At 46.4% G+C, this 23080-nt stretch overlaps 1 protein-coding gene across 1 annotated transcript in view; it reads left to right on the top strand.

The window, feature by feature from the left end:
* The window catches only part of CRHR2 (corticotropin releasing hormone receptor 2), a 119492-nt gene that overhangs the window by 61749 nt on the left and 34663 nt on the right, over positions 1–23080 (top strand). The window contains exons 4-5 of the mRNA XM_056857136.1: positions 1443–1549; positions 18947–19064. Of these exons, the coding sequence (XP_056713114.1) occupies positions 1443–1549; positions 18947–19064 (225 nt within the window). The remainder of the gene's footprint in view (positions 1–1442; positions 1550–18946; positions 19065–23080) is intronic.

The raw sequence follows: 23080 nt of genomic DNA, 5'->3' as shown, positions 1-23080 counted from the left end.
CACCCAACACTCTAGGAATCCCCTGAAACTCTATGTATTTCTATAGAGTGTTGGAGAAATCCGTTCCCCGCTTGCCCCGCGTTTTCAAATTCAAGATAAAACAGGTCCGTCAAAATGTGGGGAAATGCAGGGGGGAGAGCAAGGCAACCTCTGACGGTCAGAAGCGGCATGCATGATCCAAACAAAGACCCCAAGTCATCGGGGGGTGACAGTGAGGGAAACAGCCATGCATAAAAGCCCCGAATTGGGATTCTCGAAGCCCCTGATTTAGGTCTCGTCCCTGCTGTGAACTCAGTTGGTGGCCTTAGACAAGGTGCCGGGCCTCACTCCCATCTGCAATAAAAGGCACAATCATATAGGCCTACCTGATAAGGTTGTTGTGAGGGTTACTGTGGTAATAATGCATGAAGTGCTCCGTATCTATGCTAACTATTATTTTAAGACACTCAAGCAAAAACTCAGTACTTGGGGTTTTGCTTGGCCTGGAAATACAACGATAGCAAAATTTAAACAGCCAGGAAAGTTCTACCGTAGTTCTGCCGGCTCCGTAGGTGTTGCTCAAAGATGTGTCGCAGCCCAGGGGCTAAGAGATTAAACTATCATTTAGAAGGTTCCCAGTTCGAATATCACTTCTGTCACAAAATCACTACCAGTTTTGGGGCCCCTTTTGAGAGAAAATTTAGATGAAAGTGTTTTATGTTTAAATAAGTCACTCATGGTACAGTCCTAAACAGAGTTGGTGGTGGCGGAAAGTGTCGTGAGTTCACAGCCAAATTGTGGCGACCCTGCAGGGTTTTCAAGAAGAGTTGGTTTTTATATGCCGACTTTCTCTACCACTTAAGGCAGAATCAAACCGGCTTACAATCACCTTCCCTTCCCCTCCCCACAACAGACACCCTGTGGGGTCAGTGGGGCTGAGAGAGCTCTAAGTGAACTGTGACTAGCCCAAGGTCACTCAGCTGGCTTCATGTGTAGGAGTGGGGAAACCAACCCGTTTCACCAGATTAGAGTCTGCCGCTCTTAACCACGACACCACGCTGGCCCCCAGTCCCATATCAGCCATTGCTTCTTGAAATGCCCTGTCGAATGCGGGCAAACCCGATTCTTCTGGAAGAGACGATCCCTGAGAGAACGTCGAGGTTTAGAAAAATCGTAACACTATTCCTATAACTCATCTCACTAGTTCTGAGCGTTGAATACGAAACTTTTCTTTTTTTGAGTTGGTTCCTTGACGCCTCCAGCCATCTTTGTTTCCAGTTCCTGGACAGTGAAGCTGGCCAATTTACAAATGCCAAAGCCTCGAGCCTGATATGATTGCATAAATTTGCCGGGCGGCCATTTGCCGCTTCCTAACCCGATTAGCCGTGCCTTCGTCCATCCGTTCGTACATTCGAGATGACTTGATTGCGTTACTTTCCCCCTTCTCTCTTTGCAACCTCCAGACGAAGCCCGCTCTCCATTACAAGGTTGCTATGATCATCAACTACCTGGGGCACTGCATATCTATCGGCGCTCTCGTCGTGGCCTTCTTGCTTTTCCTGTGCTTGAGGTGAGTCGTCCGTCCATCATGTTAATTGCCTCAATGGGGCAACTTACACCACAACTTACTGGTGTGGTGGTTAAGAGCAGCAGACTCTGATCTGGAGAACCGGGTTTAATTCCCCACTCCTCCACATGAGCGCCGGACTCTAATCTGGTGAACCAGGTTGGTTTTCCCCACTCCTCTACATACATCCTGCTGGGTGATCTTGAGCCAGTCACAGTTCTCTCTCAGCCCCACCCACCGAAGAAGAAGAAGAAGAAGAAGAAGAGGAGGAGGAGGAGGAGGTGGTGGTGGTTTTTATATGCCGACTTTCTCTGCCACTTAAGGGAGACTCAAACCAGCCTACAATCACCTTCCCTTCCCCACAACAGACTCCCTGGGAGGTAGGTGAGGCTGAGAGTGTGGGACTTGCCCAAGGTCACCCAGCTGGCTTCATTTGTAAGAGCAGGGTAACAAATCTAGTTCACCAGATTAGCCTCCGCTGCTCATCTGGAGGAGTGGGGAATCAAACCCGGTTCTCCAGATCAGACTCCACCACTCCAAACCACCACTCTTAACCACTACACCACGGTGGCTCTCTGTTGTGTCTGTTGTGGGGAGAGGAAGGGAAGGCGATTGTAAGCCGCTTTGAGACTCCTTAAGGTAGAGAAAAGCGGGGTATCAAAAACCAACTCTTCTTCCACCACATGCGAGCTCAGCAAGCAGTGTCACTGGTAGTGAAAAGTGGGAAGGATATGTCTCCCGCGATTTGTGTACCTGTGATTCCAGGATTGCAGTTCATGTGCACAGAAAACAGGCCAAGGCATGGAATTCAGCATCCAGAGATGCTCATTTTCCCTGTGTGGATCCAGTTTTGAACAGTGAGTGGAGGTTGAAGAGTTAAACCCCCCTTTCCCTGCCCTGCATGGCTCTGAGGCAAATCGAGGCTGCAAGAGATGCAGAGACTGTTGATATTGGGGCAGAGCTTTTACCTCTTGCTCTTCTCCCATCCCTTGCGGATTACTTTGTTGCTTAACCGGTCCTTGTATTCGATAGTTTCTTACTGCTTTCTCATTGTCAGCCCCTGAGTTCACATTCAGAGGAGAAAAGTGGAGTAAAAGTATCCAAAGTGTTGAGGAGCCCCGTGGTGCAGAGTGGTAAGCTGCAGTACTGCAGTCCAAGCTCTGCTCACGACCTGAGTTCAGTCCCGACGGGAGTTGGTTTCAGGTATCCGGCTCAAGGTTGACTCAGCCTTCCATCCTTCCGAGGTCGGTAAAATGAGTATCCAGCTTGCTGGGGGTAACGGGAAGATGACTTGGGAAGGCACTGGTAAACCACCCCATCAACAAAGTCTGCCTAGGAAATGTCGGGATGTGACATCACCCCATGAGTCAGAATGACCTGGTGCTTGCACAGGGGACCTTTACCTTTTAAAGGAAGTGTTAAAAATGAAGGGCAAAGCTCTCTTCAGGCATTCATGATTGCATGGGATATCAGGCACAGATGCATGCACTCTCAGAGTCAGGACTTAGTCAGATGTGTCTCATTCTGTCTGTAAAAGGCAAATTGCATGCTCTTGCAGCCTCGGTTTGTCTTGGAGCTGCGCAGGGAAGGGAGAGGAGGTTTAACCTTTCAAACCCAGTTTCGCTGTTCAAAACTGCTCCCTCTGTTAGCATGTTAAAGGAGAAAAGACCATTAAAACACATATATATTTTTTTAATAGCAAAGCACAGGAGCTGTTTTCAAATAGCAAGTTCAAGTGGAGGTTGAATGGTTAAAATCCCCTCTTCTTCTCTGCATGGCCCCAAGGGAAACTGAGGCTGCAACAGCCTGCCATTTACACTTTATGGATGAAAGAAGATGTGCAATTTTTTTTTTGTCTTGCCTGTTGGAGTTTTCAGTCAAGCAGCTGCAAAAAGCACCAGGCCATTGGGGCTACTGTTTTATTTTTAAACGCTTTCATTTATAGGATATTTTTCGGAGTTTATATCACGAAGTGTATGGCTCCCCAAGGGTTAGTGCATTGACAGACATGCAAGAGGAATTCCCAGTTATTTATAGGATATTTTTCGAATGAGTATATATCACAAAGTGTATGGCTCTCCAAGGGTTAGAGCATTGACAGACGTGCAAGAGGAATTCCCAGTCACACAGAGGCACCTCTGTACATGCTATGTTTTTTCTCTGCAAATATTTAGCCATATCAGCATCTGTCCATGGCTGGGGCCAGCAGTCATGGTCCTGTGTACACATATGTGATTTTGAATGCTCAAATGGTATTCAGGTCAACAGCAGTTCCTCCTGAGATATCTAAAGAACTATGCCAAGGAACGAGGTCCTAAATGGATTCTTAATTTACGGGCTGCTTTGAACCTTCTGGGGAGCTACATCACGGCAGCAGCACATGGGCAAAGATTGATATATGGATGACTAAGATGGGAGTGACAGCTTTACAATGGAATTGACGCACTGTGTAAAATTAACAGCCCACTCCTGTGAATATTAACTCCCAAGCAAGCTTCGCTTATTTCAATGAGACTCACTCCCAGGTTTGCAGAGGACTCTACCCCCAGAGGGAAAAAAACAATTGAGTTATTGGAAGGAATGGGAGAAGTTATTAACCATCTCCAATATTCATCCTAGTGTTTTTGAAATCTTCCAATGACACCGTACTCCTTTAAGCTCTCTAGTTGTCCTTGTTTGGATGGAGGAGGATTTGATGGCGCTTTTTGTACTTACTGATAGAAAATTTATAAACATCAATAAGAGTATGAACACATGAACCTGTTTTATACTGAATCAGACCCTTGGCCCATCCAAGTCAGCATTATCTATTCAGACTGGCAGCAGCTCTCCAGGGTCTCAGGCAGAGGTCTTTCACATGACCTGCTGCCAGATCCTTTAAGTGGAGATGCCGGGGATTGAACCTGGGACCTTCTGCATGCCAAGCAGAGGCTTTACCACTGAGCCACAGCCCCTCCCCTAGGGGAGGAAGAAGGAGCTGAAAGTGGGGACAGAAATAAGCCCCCCCCCAAAAAATGTTGCCAAACTTTCAGAATCAGCCTGTTCGGGGGGGGCTTCTTTCAAGATTGGGCAGGAGTAACATTCAACCTCGCCGAAAGCACCACTTATAACCGGCGCCAGCCTTCATCACTAATGAATGAGGAAATATTTCATTGTAATTCTATCTTCTCTCTCCAATGACAAATGTTCATGAATGCCCACATAAACAAGGAAGGAGCAATTTCGCTAATTCCTTCTCAACACACCATTTATCTGGCTTCTAATACAGCAGTGAGTTAGTGACTTCTTGGTTCATTTTCGGCTATATAAATCCCTCCGCTTGGCTTTTGACATCTGGACGAAATTGATACAGATTCCTACCTTGAATTAATGCTCTTAAATGAATACTTCTGTCCCCTCGCTCGTAATGTTATACCGAGCCAACTACGTTCACTGGGGATCTTGCATGTAAGCCAGAGAGCGAGGGTTTTGGTTTGGTTTGGTTGGTTTTTTTTCCCATAACAGTTGCAACAGTGGTATTAAGGCAGGGACACACACAGCCAATTACAAAGCACTGTGTAAAGAGGCGGGGATTCAAATACTTCATGCTTCCTGGGAGTTCTTTCTGGGCAGCAGAATGGACTTTTAAAACGAGGCTTGGGTTTCCCCCCCCCCCCCATTTCTTTTAGGGTGCTCCGTTTCGTTTTTGTCTTTTAAAATTGCATTTTGGCTGGGCACTTGGGTTTCCACGGGGAGGGGGCCGTCTTTCTCAAAGAAAGGGCTACAGCCAATCACAAAGCGGCATTTCAAGGGGCGGGACTTGATTTGAGCTTGGAGACTGCTGGTGCATAGATTCCCAACAGGGAAGTTTGGGTCCAGCGAGCAACGAACCTCGGGTAAAATCTCCATGCATAAACGACCGTAGTTTCATCCGTCCTCTCCTCTCCAGCTTTGGCAAAAGGAGGGGCGGACGGATCATCCCCTTTCTCCACTCCTGCCAAATTGAGTCCTTTTGTCAGCCGATCTGGGGGGCTAATGATGAAATGGACCCAGCTGCTCCACCGACGGTTGATGAAGTGCAAAAAAAAAAGATGATGAAGTGGCGTGCGGAAAGCCCATGTGAGGGAAAGGGGGAGAGAGCAAGCCCGGCACAGAATGTCTGAGGAGCAATCTTTCAAGGCCTAGAATCGCCCTGGGCAGATTGCTGAGAGGTGGATTTCCTAAGCTGCCACAGCATCCTCCGTGAGCCAGCGTGGTGTCGTGGTTAAGAGCGGTGGTTTGGAGCGGTGGAGTCTGATCTGGAGAACCGGGTTTGATTCCCTTCTCCTCCACATGAGCGGCAGAAGCTAATCTGGTGAGCTGGGTTGGTTTCCCCATCCTCCACACGAAGCCAGCTGGGTGACCTTGGGCTAGTCACAGCTCTCTCAGCCCCACCTACCTCACAGGGTGTCTGTTGTGGGGAGGGGAAGGGAAGGTGATTGTAAGCCGGTTTGAGTCTTCTTTAAGTGATGGAGAAAGTCGGCATATAAAAACCAACTCTTCTTCTTCTCCATGCAGGGGCTGCGGACCCCATTCTCTCCAGGTGATCCACTGATGCTAATTAATTCAGCACCTTCAGTTGCCAAGTTTTGCGGGTAGGGGGAAGAAAGAAAGCCATATCAGCAGCAAATCTCGCAATCTAGCAAGTGCTCCCGTTATTGCATTCCTTGCTTCTTTTTCACTGGGACACAGAATTGGCCCGGTAGGGGGTTAGACGAAAAACAAAGAGGGGGATGCTTGTTTTAGTCAGCCGCCGGCTTCGTTGGCAGTTTTGGCACGGAGGCTGCCAGAGCCCTGCGGCATGTTAATTACGCGCAATGGGATGTTTGGAAGGGGCGAGAACACCTTGGAAAGGTGATTTGCAGTCAGGTAGCTGGGCTCGGTGCAGCTTATTAAAGATGGATGCTAAAGTTTTCCTCTCCCAAGATTAGAAGGAGAGGGATCAGGGAAGGAGGAAATGCGCAAATCGCTTGGGAAAGGCTAATACCGCAAAAGTCATCACAGAAGTGTTCTTCTGGACAGATTGGTTTCTGTTTGGGGTCAGGGGACCCGTTTTTTACATTCCCTTCTGTGGGTTCACTTGTTTTAATTTACAGATACGGCAACAACAAAAAAGCACCCTGCCTTTCTGAGCCCTCTCTCCAGCCACTGGCTGAGCCACTGGCTGAGCTGCTGTGAAATCACAGAAAGTTCACAAAGAGGGCAACAAAGATGGTGAGGGACCTGGAGACCAAGCCCTATGAAGAAAGGTGGAAGGAGCTGGGTACATTTAGCCTGGAGAGGAGAAGAAGAGGTGATATAACCATCTTCAAGTACTTGAAGGGCTGTCATATAGAGGAGGGTGGTGAGTTGTTTTCTGTTGCCCCAGAAGGTTGGACCAGAACCAACAGGTTGCAATTAAATCAAAAGAGTTTCCGTCTAGACATTAGGAAGACTTTTCTAACAGTTAGAGTGGTTCCTCAGTGGAACAGGCTTCCTCGGGAGGTGGTAAGCTCTCCTTTCCTGGAAGTTTTTAAGCAGAAGCTAGATGGTCATCTGTCAGCAATGCTGATGACCTTAGGCAGATGATGAAAGGGAGGACATCTTGGCCATCTGCTGGGCATGGAGTAGGGGTCACTGGGGGTGTGGGGGGGAGGTAGTTGTGAATTACCTGCATTGTGCTGGGGGTTGGACTAGATGACCCTGGTGGTCCCTCCCAACTCTACAATTCTATGATTCTGCATAGGGTTATCAAGTAGAGCCTGGAGTTCTCCCATAATTAGAACTGATCTCCAGATTACAGAGGTTGGTTCCCCTGGAGGAAATGGCTGCATCTGTGGCATCACATCAATGCTGGGCTCCTTCCCATCCCCAAACCCTGTCCTCCCAAGGCCCCACCTTCAAATCTCCAAGCATTTTGTAAGCTCCAATTATTATGCCACATTGCCTCTCAGTAGGCATAATCTAGGGTTGCCAGCTCCAGGTTGGGAAATACCTTGAGATTTTGGGGGCGGAGCCTGGGGAGGGCGGGGTTTGGGGAGGGGAGGGACTTCTCGAGTCCAATTGCCAAAGAGGCCATTTTCTCCAGGTGAACTGATCAGTTGTAATAGCAGGAGCTGTCCAGCTAGTGCCTGGAGGTTGGCAACCCTAGGACTATCCCTGGTAAACAATTAAGAGGTGGCACACACACACACATATATATGCATAAGCAGGTAAAGGTAGTCCCCTGTGCAAACACTGGGTCATTCCTGACCCATGGGGTGACATCACATCCCGACGTTTACTAGGCAGACTATATTTACGGGGGTGGTTTGCCATCGCCTTCCCCAGTCATCTTCCCTTTACCCCCAGCAAGCTGGGTACTCATTTTACCGACCTCGGAAGGATGGAAGGCTGAGTCAACCTTGAGCCGGCTACCTGAAACTGACTTCTGTCGGGATCGAACTCAGGTCGTGAGCAGCGCTTTTGACTGCAGTACTGCAGCTTACCACTCTGCGCCACGGGGCTCATATATGCATACCTTAGCTTTATTTGGGGGCTAAGATCTATCTGTGTCTGTGTGTTAGATCTGATGGCGAAAGATCACGATGGGTAGCCGTGTTAGTCTGTCACTAGCAGTAGAAAAGAGCAAGAGTCCAGTAGCACCTTAAAGACTAACAAAATTTCCGGCAGGGTATGAGCTTTCGTGAGCCACAGCCAAAGCTCATACCCTGCCAGAAATGTTAGTCTTTAAGGTGCTGCTGGACTCTTGCTCTATTCTATTGATGGTGAAAGGGTTGGTTTAAATGTCTTCCTTTCTGTAATTTCAAATACCATCGGGCGTGCTTTGGGGTCATGTAACGACAGCATCAGCAGTATCTGCTTCCTCATACTTTAATGACAGCGTTGAAGTGGCAAAGAATTAGTTTGCATCGATGGCATGCCCAGTTGGTCGTGCCACCCTGCTGATTTTGGGTAGATGTTTGCAATCTTCTGCCACCACCTGAGATAATGGGTGTGGAAATCGTCGCCATCCCCCCCCCCCCCCCCCAGTTCTCAACACTGTTTGGAACAAATGCAGGGTTGGAGTGTGAAATTGGGCAGACAAGAACACAATTACCTTGGTGAGAGCACAGTGCCAGAACAGCCGGGAGATATGGACACCCGCTGTTATAAATATGTCCAGCATTGTGGTTCTGGCAGTTCCTTGGAAATGTATGAGCTCTTCGTTGACGAGACTGGTCGTGTTGGCATGAGGGTCCTGGGGAGCCATGAAGCCATGATTCTGCCATGGAAGCATGTTGGGTGACCTCGGGCCTGTCACACTCGCAGCCTAGCTTGCCTCGCAGGGTTGTTGTGAGGATAAAATGGAGGAAAGGAGAAAGGGTTTGAATTGTGTCCCCGTTGGCGAGGTCCCCGTTGGCGAGAAAGGCGGGTAAATAAAGTAAATACATAAATGTCTATGAATTAGAAGAAAAGGAGGAGGAGGTTTGTTTTTATATGCCAACTTTCTCTACCCCTTAAGGAAGAATCAAACCAGCTTACAATCACCTTCCCTTCCTCTCCCCACACCGTGTGAGGTAGGTGGGGCTGAGAGAGCTCTAAGAGAGCTGTGACTAGCGCAAGGTCACCCAGCTGGCTTCGTGTGTAGCAGTGGGGAATCAAACCCAGTTCTCCTGATCACTGCTCCAAACCACCGCTCTTAACCACTACACACTGGCTCAATTAGCACATCGCTTGTACAAACCCACGTTCAAATTGTACTCCTCCGGCCTTCTTTTCTCTTCGGATATTCTCTGATTTTGCTTTCTTTTTTCCTCATGCCCGTTTTCTTCCATTCTCGTGCTGCCTGTACATTTTCTTTCCTGCCGGTCCAACTCTCTTGCTTCTGGCCTCTATTTTTCCTTTTCACGCCTAAGGCCTTTGGAAAGGAGCTCACCGTTTGCCCAACCGACTGCCGCTTACTGGGTCTCCAAATGCCCAGATGCTGTACCCATCTGTGAGCAGCAGATGGGATAAAATACGGCCTCATCAAAAAGCAGATTTGGAATCGGTGATGTTCTCTGCACAAATTACGGGCCAGTTCTTTTTGAAATCATAACATTTGCGAAGGCAGCAAGTTTTTTCAACAATAAATGAAGTTATTGTACGAGCATCGAGTAATCATTGTTATAGCTCCATTGCCATAACATACTGGTTCCGGTACAGTAAGTTTAAAATACGGTTGGCTGAAACAGAGGATGCTTTAGTGGTCTAGGTTTGGCAAAACCCTTGGGAGGAAAAATAACATTGGCTCCTAGGAATTCAATTTTCTCTTTGTTCTATACTGTGGAGGCTCCTAATATTTGATTCCTAATATTATTCCTAATATTTGATTAATTGGAAGTAACAGTATTTTTCCGGCCTGTTTATTATTCTTTATTTATTTAGAAGAAAAAAGGTGAAGAAGAGTTCATTTATATACCCCGCTTCTCTCTACTTTTAAGGAGTCTCAAAGTGGCTCACAATTACGGTTTTTCAGGTCCCTCTTTGCCGACACCACACTGGCTCTCAATTTTTTTATTGGATTTATATCCCGCTCTCAGTCCCGGCCGCAGCCAGGCTCAGAGCAGCTAAATGGCTTACAAATGACATACACATTATGTATAAATGGCTTATAAATTGCATTAAAGGAATCGTATTTACTGACGCGCACAACGCAAACTGATTGTAGATTGGAAACAGCAGAAAAGTAAGATTATAGTCAAAACTAGAACTGGATATAAAAAGAAGTGAAACAGGGAACGTAGGCTTAGCTCTGGCTGAAGACAGAAAGGTTGAAAACATCTGCTTTATGGAATGCTGGCTGTTGTAAATTCAACAAATGGCTGTATTTTCTCTGAGATCCTTCACTCCTTTGCAAAACTACCATTGACAGGTTTTTTTGAGAAGATCATGCTATGGAGTCTACCCTCTAAATCTGCCATTTTCTCTAGGGGAGCTGATCTCTGTAGTCTGGAAATCAGTTGTAATATTGGGAGATCTCCAGGCCTCACCGATGCCTGAAAGGGTGCAAGTTGCAGGACCTTTTCTCCTTTGGAAACCAAGTCAAGTCTTTGGTTTGTGGTGCAATCCTTTTGATAAGACACAAGCAATGAAACTTCCGCTTCAGTTCCGTCTCAGCCAGTTCTAAAGCTGTCCTGAATGCGCTGCTTGCGAACGTATTGCTGAATTTAGGGGCTTAAACCCACAAGATGAAGACCTCAAGTCCTGTCCGTAAAAATGCAGATAGTAGGCTTGTGTAGCCTAGAGTTGTCAGCTGTTGGTTGGCAACTGGCGGGAGAGGAAGAGGGAACGGGATGCACATGACATCCCTTCTGGTGAAAACCTGGACATAATGTCACTACGTCGACGTGATGCTGTAGACCCCCCAAAACTCTAGTTTGGGGTGGGTCCTAGAGCATCAAGTGACATGGTAACATCACAATGGCTCGATGACTCTTCCCCCCCCCCAATTTTCTGCCACACACCCCTGCTGAGCAGCGGCAGGGAAAATAGATGGACAGTAGGTCTCCTGCCACAGTGGGAGACCTAGTAAACCTTATGTAGCACCATTTTGACTCAGGGCCATGGGTGGGGGATTGTTAACCCTTGAGCCTTCACTCAACTTTGCTGCTTGAAACCGTCCCCACTCTGCTATTAGCACTTTGAAGGAGGAAAAAAAATCTGTTTTTAAAAGTGTTTTTTCTCCTTTAAAATGTTAATAGCGGAAGAGGGGGGGTCTGTTATGAACAGTGAAACCAAGTGGAGACTGAAGGATCAACCCCTCTCGCTTCCATGCAAGACCCACAGGCAAACTGCCTTAGGAACCTGCCAGTTTCATTTTAATGGATGGACCGAGAGTTATTATCTTTGTCTCATTTGTCTGAGCCCTTAGAATCTGAGTGGCAAAGCTGAGGGAAGCATCCCCCTGCCAAATTCTTAATGGCAGATCTTTCCAAAACGGCTGCCTTAATTGAACATCCTTATTAATGAAATACAACATGGAATTAGGAGGCGGGCCTCCAAGCGCCTTCAAAAAGGTCACTGTTTGCAATTCATTCCGTGCAGATATTCCAATAAGCAGGCTGTGGCACTCACACACGATTATAATTGCTAATTTTAATTATTTGTGTTATTGCCAGAGCAGGCTCTCTTTGGGAAGAAAAAGGGGCTACATCCTCCCTCAAAATGTAGAGACACCAGTGCTTTCTGCATTACCCTTGAATTGACATGACATTGGGCACGATTCAGAGTTATGCGCCTTTCCTTTCCGGCAATTGGAGCACAAGAGAGATTTTATCACATGCCTTTGCCTTCCCATGAAAAACAGTGGTACAGCAAGGTGCTTAACTTGAGCTGGACGATGCTCACTGGGTTTTTTTTTGATGCAAATGAGTTCAGGAAATGCATAGGAAATGCACCACAAAGGAGGCTGCCACCATATCTCTGAGCGAGTCACTGATCTGGCCTGCCTCCTTCCATTTAGCCTTCGCTGGTAGCAGGAAATATGGCTACATCTTTGCATCGTATGAGTTTGGAGCATTCAATCGCTCTGGATGCAGAGAGGCAGCAGGATTGTTCACACTCAGAGGAGGCTGCCACTGCCTCTCTGACTGAATCACACCTCTGGACTTGCCTTTTTCCAGTCAGGAGGTGCATCGGTGTGTGTTTGTGTGTTAAGTGCCATCAACAGCCTTGCTCAGGCCTACACCGAGTGGCGCCTATGGATTCAGTGCAATGTATATTTTTTATTTTATCACGGTTTTAATAAGATCACTACGTATTATTATTATTAGAAGAGTAGGTTTGACTTTCTCTACCACTTAAGGGAGACTCAAACCAGCTTACGATCACCTTCCCTTCCCCTCCCCACAACAGACACCCGGTGAGGTAGGTGGGGCTGAGAGAGCTCTAAGAGAGCTGTGACTAGCCCAGGGTCGCCCAGCTGGCTTCATGTGGAGAAGTGGGGAAACCAATCCAGTTCACCAGATTAGAATCCGCCGCTCATGTGCAGGAGTGGGGAATCAAACCTGGTTTTCCAGATTAGACTTCACTGCTCCAAACCACCGCCGTTAACCACTAAATCCCGCTATTACACTATTATTTTAAATGGATTGTATATGGTTTGTTAACTGTGTGGTCTACGATGTGAGCCGCCTTGAGCCCGACCTTGGCTGGGGAGGGACAGGACACAAATTAAATTAATTAATAAAATAAGCCCTTTCCCACTCATGGCGACCCTATGAATTAATAACCTCCAGAACGTCCTATCATCAACAGCCTTGCTCAGGTCTTCCAAACTGAGGGCCGTGGCTTTTTCTATTGAGTCGATCCATCTCATGTTGGGTCTTCCTCTTTTCCTGCCACCTTCCAACTTTTCCTGGCATTATTGTCTTTTCCAGTGAGCCTTGTCTTCTCATTATGTGACCAAAGTATGATAGCCTCAGTTTAGTTGTTTTAACTTCTAGGGAAAGTTTCGGCTTGATTTGATCTAGAGCCCACGGATTTGTCTTACTCAAGCAGTAAATTGCACCGCTCAGGGGTAGGCCCCTGTGATAATAAGAGGGATACAAACATTTCCTTTTTATTTTGTTTTGTTTTCAAAGGTTGCTGTTGAGAGCCCTTCCATTTTGTCCATTTTTCACTATTGGCACTTATTATTTATTGATGCGGCATCGACACAAGACCGCATTAAAACTGCATACATTTAACAGGGAAAAAATGCAGCACGAGGGAACAGAAAATGATGCAAAAAAAATACTTAACAGGCGCGATTCACTCAAGTGAGAAGGAAGATCAAAAAGGGGATTTTTGAAGGGAAAGTTGTGGGGTTCTTGAAATTAGTGACATTCCTAGCAATGCGAGGATCGTCTCACTTGAACACCCTGTAAAAGTCAATCATTTTAGAGAGAGGCATGTTTCCCATTTTAATTTGGAGGAAAGGGTGCCGTATCTGTCCAATATTTACAAAGTACCGTAACAGTGATTATGTCCAAATGTTACTGTGGGGAAGAGATTTTGGCTGCCGCTCTAAGACTAGGGATGAGAAAATGTTCTCTCATTCATGTTTTAGAATATTATTTATTGGTTATTTATTCATCCAGAAGATTTCTGTTCCTCCTTTACAGACAGCTTGCTTGTCCCGGCTTACCAAGAAAAACCGGGGGGCGGGGGCGGGAAATGACGCTGAATAAAACTTAGTGAAGTATTAAAAACCAGCATTAAAAACCCACCTAGGGCATTAAAACAGATTAAAACAATTAGCAGCTTAAAACAAGTCTCGCAATATAATTCTCAGAAGCAGATCCTAAACAATTTTGAAAGATCAAGCACATAATTAAATTCTAGGTGAAACATGAGAACATAAGAAAAGCAGTGCTGGATCAGACCAAGTTCCATCAAGTCCAGCAGTCAGAAAATGCACAGTTTAATTACAGTGAGAACGCGGGGTCATCTGCTAAAGCTGGAGGGTGAGAGATTCAAAACAGATAAAAGGAAGTATTTCTTCACACAACGCATAGTGAAATGGTGGAACTCCCTGCCCCAGGATGTGGTGATGTGCTGCCAACTTGGAAGGCTTGAAGAGGGGAGTGGACATGTTCATGAAGGAGAGGGCTATTCATGGCTACTAGTCAAAATGGATACTAGTCATGATGCAAAGCTATTCCCTCTAGTATCAGAGGGGCATGCCTGTTATCTTAGGTGCTGTGGAGCACAGGCAGGATGGTGCTGCTGCAGTCGTCTTGCTTGTGGGCTTCCTAGAGGCACCTGGTTGGCCACTGTGTGAACAGATTGCTGGACTTGGCCTTGGCCTGATCCAGCATGGCCTTTCTTATGTTCACACCTGAGACAGTCAAGATCAGTCTTACTTAGGGCAGATGTCATCCTTCACCTGGATTATGCTTAATTTCCCATCCTAATATTTTATATTACATTTTATTTTCACCCTTATTTCAAGGAGCTCCTGGAAACATGCCGGTCCTCTCCTCTCTAATTTTATTCTTACAACAACCCTGTGAGTTAGATTAGGCTGAGAAAGAAAGTAACTGGCCCGAGGTCACCCAGTGAGGTTCATGGCAGAGTGGAGATTTGAACCTGAAACTCCCAGATCCTAGTCCGAAACTCTAACCACTACACCACACCAGCGGTTCCCTTGCAGGCTATATATTCTCAAAGGGAAAACTGAGTTCCTGATGCACTGTATGCCTTCTCTAGTCCAGATCCCGCAGTGTGGCTTGTCTATCATCACATCCTTCGGCCTCCACCTTAATATATCTTTCCCTTTCCTGTTTCTTTTCACTTGGCTTTGATTTAGCACCAGAATATATCATCATTTCTCAGCCAGGGTGTCATGCGTGAGGCAGGTTCACCCTTGCTAAGGCTCTCGTTGTTGATACAGTTCTGCGTTTGTAAGAAAAGAAGAAGAAGAAAAACTGCTTCTGAAGTTGTGAGAGATTTGCACAAGATCCACCTCCTCTCCTGGAGGAGAATTTTGCAAAACATGATTAAAACAAAAACTGTGAAATGCCTCTCGGGTCATTTCAGGCATCCATTCTGAAATATTTGTTGACAGCAGAGTTTCGGAATATAGTTTTTGCATTAAGATACTCTGTGGGTTTTGAAAAGTTCCTAAAATATTCAAGCCGGCAGAGAACACAGCGGTGTGAGGGAGTTTCTGAGCTGTCCTCTGTCTAGTTAAGGTATTTGTAGCGCTTTACATGAAATGATTACCAGCTGCAAAATGAGAGGCGAGACTGGAGGGCAAAAACCATTAGCCATGGAGTAAGCTTTGCTGAAGTCCCAGAGGAATGAAGACAATTGCTCTGCAGTAGGGCTTCATCCTACACTGTTAACTCCCAAACTGTGCAAACTGGTAGCCCGCCATTAGAAGCGATCAAATTCAATACCCTGTGTACCTGAAAGGAAAGGGGGAGGGCATCCGCTTGGCATGCAGAACGTCCCAGGATCGATCCCCGGCATCTCCAGTTAAAAGGACCAGGTAGCAGATGAATTGAAAGACCTGTACCTGAGATCCAGGAGGGCCGCTGCCAATCTGAGTAGACAATAGCTTTTGACCGATGGTCTGATTCGGTATAAGGCAGCTTCATGTGTTTTTTTCCAACTGTGCAGTCAAGACCAAAAGGGCCCCCTCTTAAATTCACATATAGGTGATAGTTATCTTTAGTAAGGTGTTTTGGGATAACCTTTTCCAAAGTGAATATGTGTTGGCTCTTCCTTACAAACAGAGGTACTCATAGGATCATAGAGGTGGAAGGGGTCATACGGGCCATCTAGTCCAACCCCCTGCTTAATGCAGGACCAGCCTAGAGCATCCCTGACAAGTGCTGGTCCAGCCTCTGCTTAAAGACCACCAGTGAGGGGAAGCTCACCATCTCCCTAGGCAGCTGATTCCCTTCTCAAACAACTCTCACTGAAAAAAAAGTTTTTCCTAATATTCAGCCGGTACCTTTCCTCCCGCAATTTAAACCCATTATTGCAAATCCTATGTACTCAAGTACATGAAGGTTGTAAATGCGTCTACTGGTAAATCTGAACATCTGATACACCTGAGGTTAAGGCATAAGCATAAAAAGGGTATGAAGGGGTTGCCAGCCAAGTGTCTGCAACCAGTGAGACATGGGGTGGGGGGTGGCACTGTCACGTCAATGGGTTGATTCTGGAAGTGACATGACACCCCTGTAGAAGAGGAAGAAGAAGAAGAGTTGATTTTATATGCCGACTTTCTCAACCACTTAAGGAAGAATCAAGCTGGCTTACAATCACCTTCCCTTCCACTCCCCACAACAGACACCCTGGGAGGTAGGTGGGGCTGAGAGAGCTCTAAGAGAACTGTGACTAGCCCAAGGTCACCCAGCTGGCTTCATGTGGAGGAGTGGGGAAACCAACCCGGTTCACCAGAATAGTGTCCACCGTTCATGCGGAGAAGTGGGGAATCAAGCCCGGTTCTCCAGATCAGAGTCCACCACTCCAAACCGCCCTCTTAACCACTGCACCACGCCGGCTCTAGGTTTCAGCACACACTCTGTGATTTTACCATAGAGTTTCCACTGCATCCTAGAATGGCATGATGTCCCTTCTGGGTTCGCCCGGGAAATGACATGCCATTGATGCAATGATTTCCCTCTTATTTCCCCCCCACTGTCCTACTGAGCAACAGCCCTGGAGGGATCAGAAGCCTTGCCGGTGGGGGAGACCTCACAACCCTACCGCATGAGGATAGTTTTAACAGATCCAGAGAGTCCTAACCTTCTGAACCCGCCATGTTGGATTGTTGTGATGGTCTGCTCAAATCAGTCTGCAACTCAGCTGATTTAGAAGCCCAGGAGAAAGTCGTTCTTGACAAACAACGTGGGCAGCCACCTCACGGTGTTAATTCAGAAGGAGAGAGTTGTAATTCTCCTCTCAAAGGCCTTTAAACCTTACTCAATCTTCCAGATACAACATAGACCCAGCTAACATAGGGCAGTTGGGTGATGGAAAAGCAAATAAACTCCATTTCCACAGATGAGACTCCTATATCTTGGAACTTTCTTGGCAGCCAGCCTTGATCGATGATACTGAGACCACCTTCCCTCTGACTCTTCTAGGGTTTTCTCATCAAGAAGCTAATTTAGAAGTTGGCGGTGGAAATTCAAGAGGTCTCCTCTGCCACTAAATCCTCGAAGCGGGATTTACTGCGTAAAGCAGGACTTACTTCTTTGTAAACACGTGAAGCCTTGGACTCTCATAACGTTCCTTATTTAGTTAAGTGGTGGAAATCTAAACCGGCCTGTTTTCCTTCAGTGTTCTGTACTCTGCTTAACCCCAATGGATTATGTTGTCAGGATTTTATTACCAAAATTAATCATTATGCAGAAGTGCGTTATTTGCTTATTTTTAAACACCAAGCGAGTGTTGGCATAATCTGGGAAATGCAGGGAGCTGTTTTGCAAAGGCCACTTTTCCGTGTCTAGAAGCGAAATGTTTCCAGCGTTGTTAGGTCACGGTTTAATGTCTTGTTACAGCTGTGAAAATCAGAGGGCGAGATAAGGAAATAACAGCAATTTTTTGTACAACCCAGTTTGAAACTGGACCTGCTGATGCAAACCGTGGAGGGCCAGCGAGGAGAGGGACTTTATTGTTTCTTTGTTCATAAGCGTAATTATTTCATGTGCTTATGTCTCATTTTACCGCCCAGAAATTGGCTTCCAAGGCAGTTTGCAGATAAAATCGATCACAATTTTTAATTAAAGCTGGTTGCCGGAATGTGCGGTTCCTTTTTTCTTTTTTACCCAATAAAAAAGCATCACCAAATAACACAGCATATGTTGAGACTTTGGGGAACCCTGAGAACCTGAGATTGTAGAAATGATGGTAAGGGTGAGATTGTAGAAATGATGGTAGGGGCAACCTCCCAGATGTTAATTCTCCATCCTCACCCCACTTCTGTTGGCTTCAGTAGCTGGGCTTCAGGATGTCCCGGCATGATGATAAAGGTTCAGTCTTGGAAGTGTCCCAACAAAAATAAAATGGAGGAGAGGGCTATCCATGGCTATTAGTCAAAATGGACACTAGTCATGATGCATACCTGTTCTCTCCAAGGATCAGAGGAGCAGGCCTATTACATTAGGTGCTGTTGAACACAGGCAGGATAATACTGCTGCAGTCGTCTTGTTTGTGGGCTTCCTCAAGGCACCTGTCTGACCGTCTTGTTTGACCATGGCCCCAGTCTCTGGATTTAAATATCCACAGATTTGGCAATGTTGAGAATTAGATATATTGATGTGCAGTTGACACGGTCACTTCCTTTGCTTCTACCGTAATGAGCATACATTGAAAATAACTTTTGCAGCATTGTTTTATTAATAAATCCAGGGAAAATATCTTTGACTCGATGCACATATTTATGGTTTTGTTACAACAAAAGAAATCACATGTTGCAGAAGTTTGGGAAGCTCTGGCCAGCATGGTGTAGTGGTTAAGAGTGGTGGACTCTAATCTGGAGAACCGTGTTTGATTCCCCACTCCTCCACATGGGCGGCAGACTCTGGTGAACCGTGTTCGATTCCCTACTCCTCCACATGAAGCCAGCTGGGTGACCTTGGGCCAGTCACAGTTCTCTCCGAATTTTCTCAGCCCCACCTATCTCACAAGGTGTCTGTTGTGGGGAGAGGTAGGGATGAAGATTGTAAGACTGTTTGATTCTCTTTAAAAGGTAGAGAAAATCATCATATAAAAACCAACTCTTCTTCTATATATTTATGAGCCTCTGTCAGTATCCAAAAGAATCTCCATCTCTAGGGAATGAGGAAGCATTTGTGCACATCCTCAGGGTTAGTCACTGTGCATCAAAGGAGGGGACCTGCCCTCATTCTGATGACTGATGTGGATTTGCCTCTCTAGGAGCATCCGATGCCTTCGGAATATCATCCATTGGAACCTGATCACGACTTTCATCCTGAGGAACGTGATGTGGTTCATGCTTCAGATGATTGACCACAACATCCATGAAAGCAATGAGGTACTTATTCTGTATACGGCAAAAGAAGAAATGCACCAATTTAATTTAAAAGTAGTTTAAGTTTGTAGCATGGGCACTGCAGTCCTCACTGGAGATTATCTTTACTATGCAATCAATAGTGGCTGTATTCTTTCAAGCTGGCATGATCTACCTGCCATAAGGATGAAGTCAAACACCAACATTTTCACAGGGCAGAATCACCTCCTGTAATATGGCTGCATTTATTGGAGAGCCAGCGTGGTGTAGTGGTTAAGAGTGGTGGTTTGGAGCGGTGGACTCTAATCTGGAGAACCGGGTTTGATTCTCCACTCCTCCACATGAGCGGTGGACACTAATCTGGTGAGCCGGGTTGGTTTCCCCACTGCTCCACATGAGGCCAGCTGGGTGACCTTGGGCTAGTCACAGCTCTATTGAGAGCTCTCTCAGCCTCCCCACCCCTAACTTACAGGGTGTCTGTTGTGGGAAGGGAAGGGAAGGGAGAAGGGAAGGGAAGGGAAGGGAAGGGAAGGGGATTGTAAGCCGGCTTGATTCTGCCTTAAGTGGTAGAGAAAGTTGGCATATAAAACCCACCTCCACCTCCTCCTCCTCCTCCTCCTCCTCTTCTTCTTCTTCTTCTTCTTCTTCTTCTTCTTCTTCTTCTTTGTTGCCATAAGTCAGTGTTGACTTCACTGGACTTTACACACACACATTAGGTTCGTGGTGAGGCTGTTTAGGGAACAATCATCCACTGATCGTCATGGCTGAGTGTGAATTTGAACCCAGGTCGAAGTCCATCCACCTTAATCAAACTGCTTTTTGCTTTATGAGAAGTATCCTGGCTCAGTAGAAATCTGGGTTGATCTTGAGGATTCAGAAAATAGGAGAAAACTGTGGTGTTTGTCTGAGGATTTGCATAAGCTACTTTTTGTTCCATCTGAAACCAATTCAGAGGCCAAGGAATATCACATGAACACACAAGCTGGAGCTGCCTTCTCCTGAGTCAGACCGTAACTTTATCAAGGTCAGTATTGCCTACTCTGACCGGCAGCTGCTCTCCAGGGACTCAGGTAGAGATCTTTCACATCACTTACTCTGTGATACTTTTAATTAGAGATGCCAGGGATTGAACCAGGGACCTTCTGCATGCCGAGCAGATGCTCTATGTGATGCACCTGGCCACAATGGAAAGTGATTTGAGTGATTCATCTCATCGCCAGATGAATGATCAGAGTGTTATGACGCCAACTGTTTTTAGCGTTTTCCACGACATGCCCTGAAAACAGATCTGATTGCAATATGGAGGATTTGTTCTTGACTTTTCCTTTCATGCAGCTGTGGGAGGGACCATGGCTTAGTGGTAGAGCATCTGCTTGGCATGCGGAAGGTCCCAGGTTCAGTTCTTGGTAACTCCAGTTAAAAGGATCAGGCAGTATATGATGTGAACATAAGAAAAGCCCTGCTGGATCAAACCAAGGCCTATCAAGTCCAGCAGTCTGTTCACACAGTGGCCAACCAGGTGCCTCTAGGAAGCCCACAAACAAGATGACTGCAGCAGCACCGTCCTGCCTGTGTTCCACAGTACCTAAGATAATAAGCATGTTCCTCTGATACTGGAGAGAATAGTTATGCATCATGACTAGTATCTGTTTGGACAATAGCCATGGATACCCCTCTCCACCATGAACACGTCCACTCCCCTCTTAAAGTCTTCTAAGTTGGCAGCCATCACCACGTCCTGGGGCAGGGAGTTCCACCATTTCACTATGCGTTGTGTGAAGAAATACTTCCTTTTATCTGTTTTGAATCTCCCACCTCCAGCTTCAGCAGATAACCCCATATTCTAATATTATGAGAGCTGGAGAAAAGCTTCTCCCTGTCCTCTCTCTCCATACCATGCATAATTTTATAGAAAGAGCTCAGCTGGACACCCTGGAGAGCCCCTGCCAGTCAGAGTAGACAATACTGACCTTGATGGGCCAATGGTCTGACTCAGTATAAGGTAACCAAAGAGGCTGAGAAAAACAAACCAGCATTTTGCTGTTTTATTTTTGTTTTAGACCGAAAATATTTTTAACTATTATCGTAAGCTGCCTTGAATTACAAGGAAAGGAGGGATATAAATGTTTTAATAGACAATTAAATGAACAAAACTCTTTTCACAACCTCTTGGGTTGCCTAATTGATTTTGGGTTGGGTCTGTAGTGGTTAAGAGCGGTGGTTTGGAGCGGTGGACTCCGATCTGGAGAACCGGGTTTGCTTCTCCACTCCTCCACATGAGCGGCGGAGGCTAATCTGGTGAACTGGATTTGCTTCCCCGCTCCGACACACGAAGCCAGCTGGGTGACCTTGGGCTAGTAACACTCTCTCAGCCTCACCCACCTCAAAAGGGTGTCTGTTGTGGGGAAGGGAAGGGAAGGTGATTGTAAGCCGGTTTGAGTCACCCGTAAGTGGTAGAGAAAGTCAGCATATAAAAACCAACTCTTCTTCTTCTTCTGATTCAGTATAAGGCATCTCCATGCGTTCATGTGTTGTTGTGCATTGAATCTGCCACCTCTCTGCCTTCAAACCCCTCTGGAAACCCCCGTAATGGCTCTTCCCCCAAGGACAATAACATTACCCTTCCTTCCCCTCCCGCTCTTATTTCCCATCATTTTAACTTCTTTCACACCATAAAAAGCACGGCTTATGGCTGGTGCCATGTGTTTCTATCTAGCCGGCAGCGCAGTCAGAGCGCGTTCTTGCCCAAAGGCCTTGATGCCCCCTCTCTCTGCCCACCTTTCTTGCTTACTCCGGCCTTTCCATTAATTTACCGTGCCAGTCCTCTTCCAAGTCTAGATGGTGTCTTGAGAGAAAGGGGGGGAATTCTAAGCATTAATCTTTCCCCTTTTGGGGGGAAACAGGGCCCATTCTCATAAATAATTGCTGCCTCTTGGACACAGCCTTGTCCTATATAATAGGATTCTGCTAGACTGAATTATGTCCCCTGCTTGTCGGAGTCTCAGAAATATGTTTTTCACCTCCATCTGTCTGATCTCATCTCTCCTTCACTTTCTCATCACAGGACTGGCGCATATGGCCCGCCTCTCCATCTTTCACTCACACGCACACCCCCCAATGGACTCATACTATTTTTGTTAAGAGCCGGTGTGGTGCAGCGGTTAAGAGCGGTGGATTCTAATCTGGAGAACCGGGTTTGATTCCCCGCTCCTCCACATGGCCGGTGGACTCTAATCTGGTGAACCAGGTTGGTTTCCCCACTCCTCCACATGCAGCCTGCTGAGTGACCTTGGGCTAGTCACAGTTCTCTCTGAACTCTCTCAGCCCCACCTATCTCACAGGGTGTCTGTTGTGGGGAGAGGAAGGGAAGGTGATATCTCACAGGGTGTCTGTTGTGGGGAGAGGAAGGGAAGGTGACCGTAAGCAGGTTTGAGTCTCCTTATAAAGGTAGAGAAAATCAAGGTATAAAAACCAACTCTTCTTTTTCTTCTTCGCGTTCTTCTTCTTCTTGTAGTGACAAATATAGTAGTAAGGGCTGTCTTGATATATTTGAATTTTGAATGATTATGGGGGTTTTTTTGGTTAGATTGTCTGTGACTTTATCATGTGTACTCATGCGCATGAAACTCACATTGCTAACATATAAGTTTATCTGAAGGGGAAGGTCGAAGCCCCCACTTCCCCTAAGCTACAATCCCGATCTGAATTGAACCCATGCGTGCCTGGAAATTAAGACAGTGAGAGTCAGGGTGGTATAGTGGTTAGAGTGTCAGACTAGTATCTGGGAGACCCAGGTTCGAATCCCCTGCCTGTTGGGTGACCTTGGGCATGTCACACATTCTCCACCTGTATGTGTATCAAGTGCTGTCAAGTCGCTTCCAACTCATGGCGACCCTATGAATTAATTCCCCCCAAAGCTTCCTATTGTTAACCTTATTTAAGCCTTGCAAACTGAGGGCCGTTGCTTCCTTGTTTGAGCCAATCAATCTCAAGTTGGGTCTTCCTCTTTTCCTGCTGCCTTCCACTTTTTCTAGCATTAT

This window comes from Euleptes europaea, chromosome 11 (assembly GCF_029931775.1).
Source record: "Euleptes europaea isolate rEulEur1 chromosome 11, rEulEur1.hap1, whole genome shotgun sequence".
In the NCBI taxonomy this organism is placed as follows: Eukaryota; Metazoa; Chordata; class Lepidosauria; order Squamata; family Sphaerodactylidae; genus Euleptes; species Euleptes europaea.
Note: the sequence above shows the minus strand (reverse complement) of the source record. Positions and strands in the feature narration are given on the sequence as shown.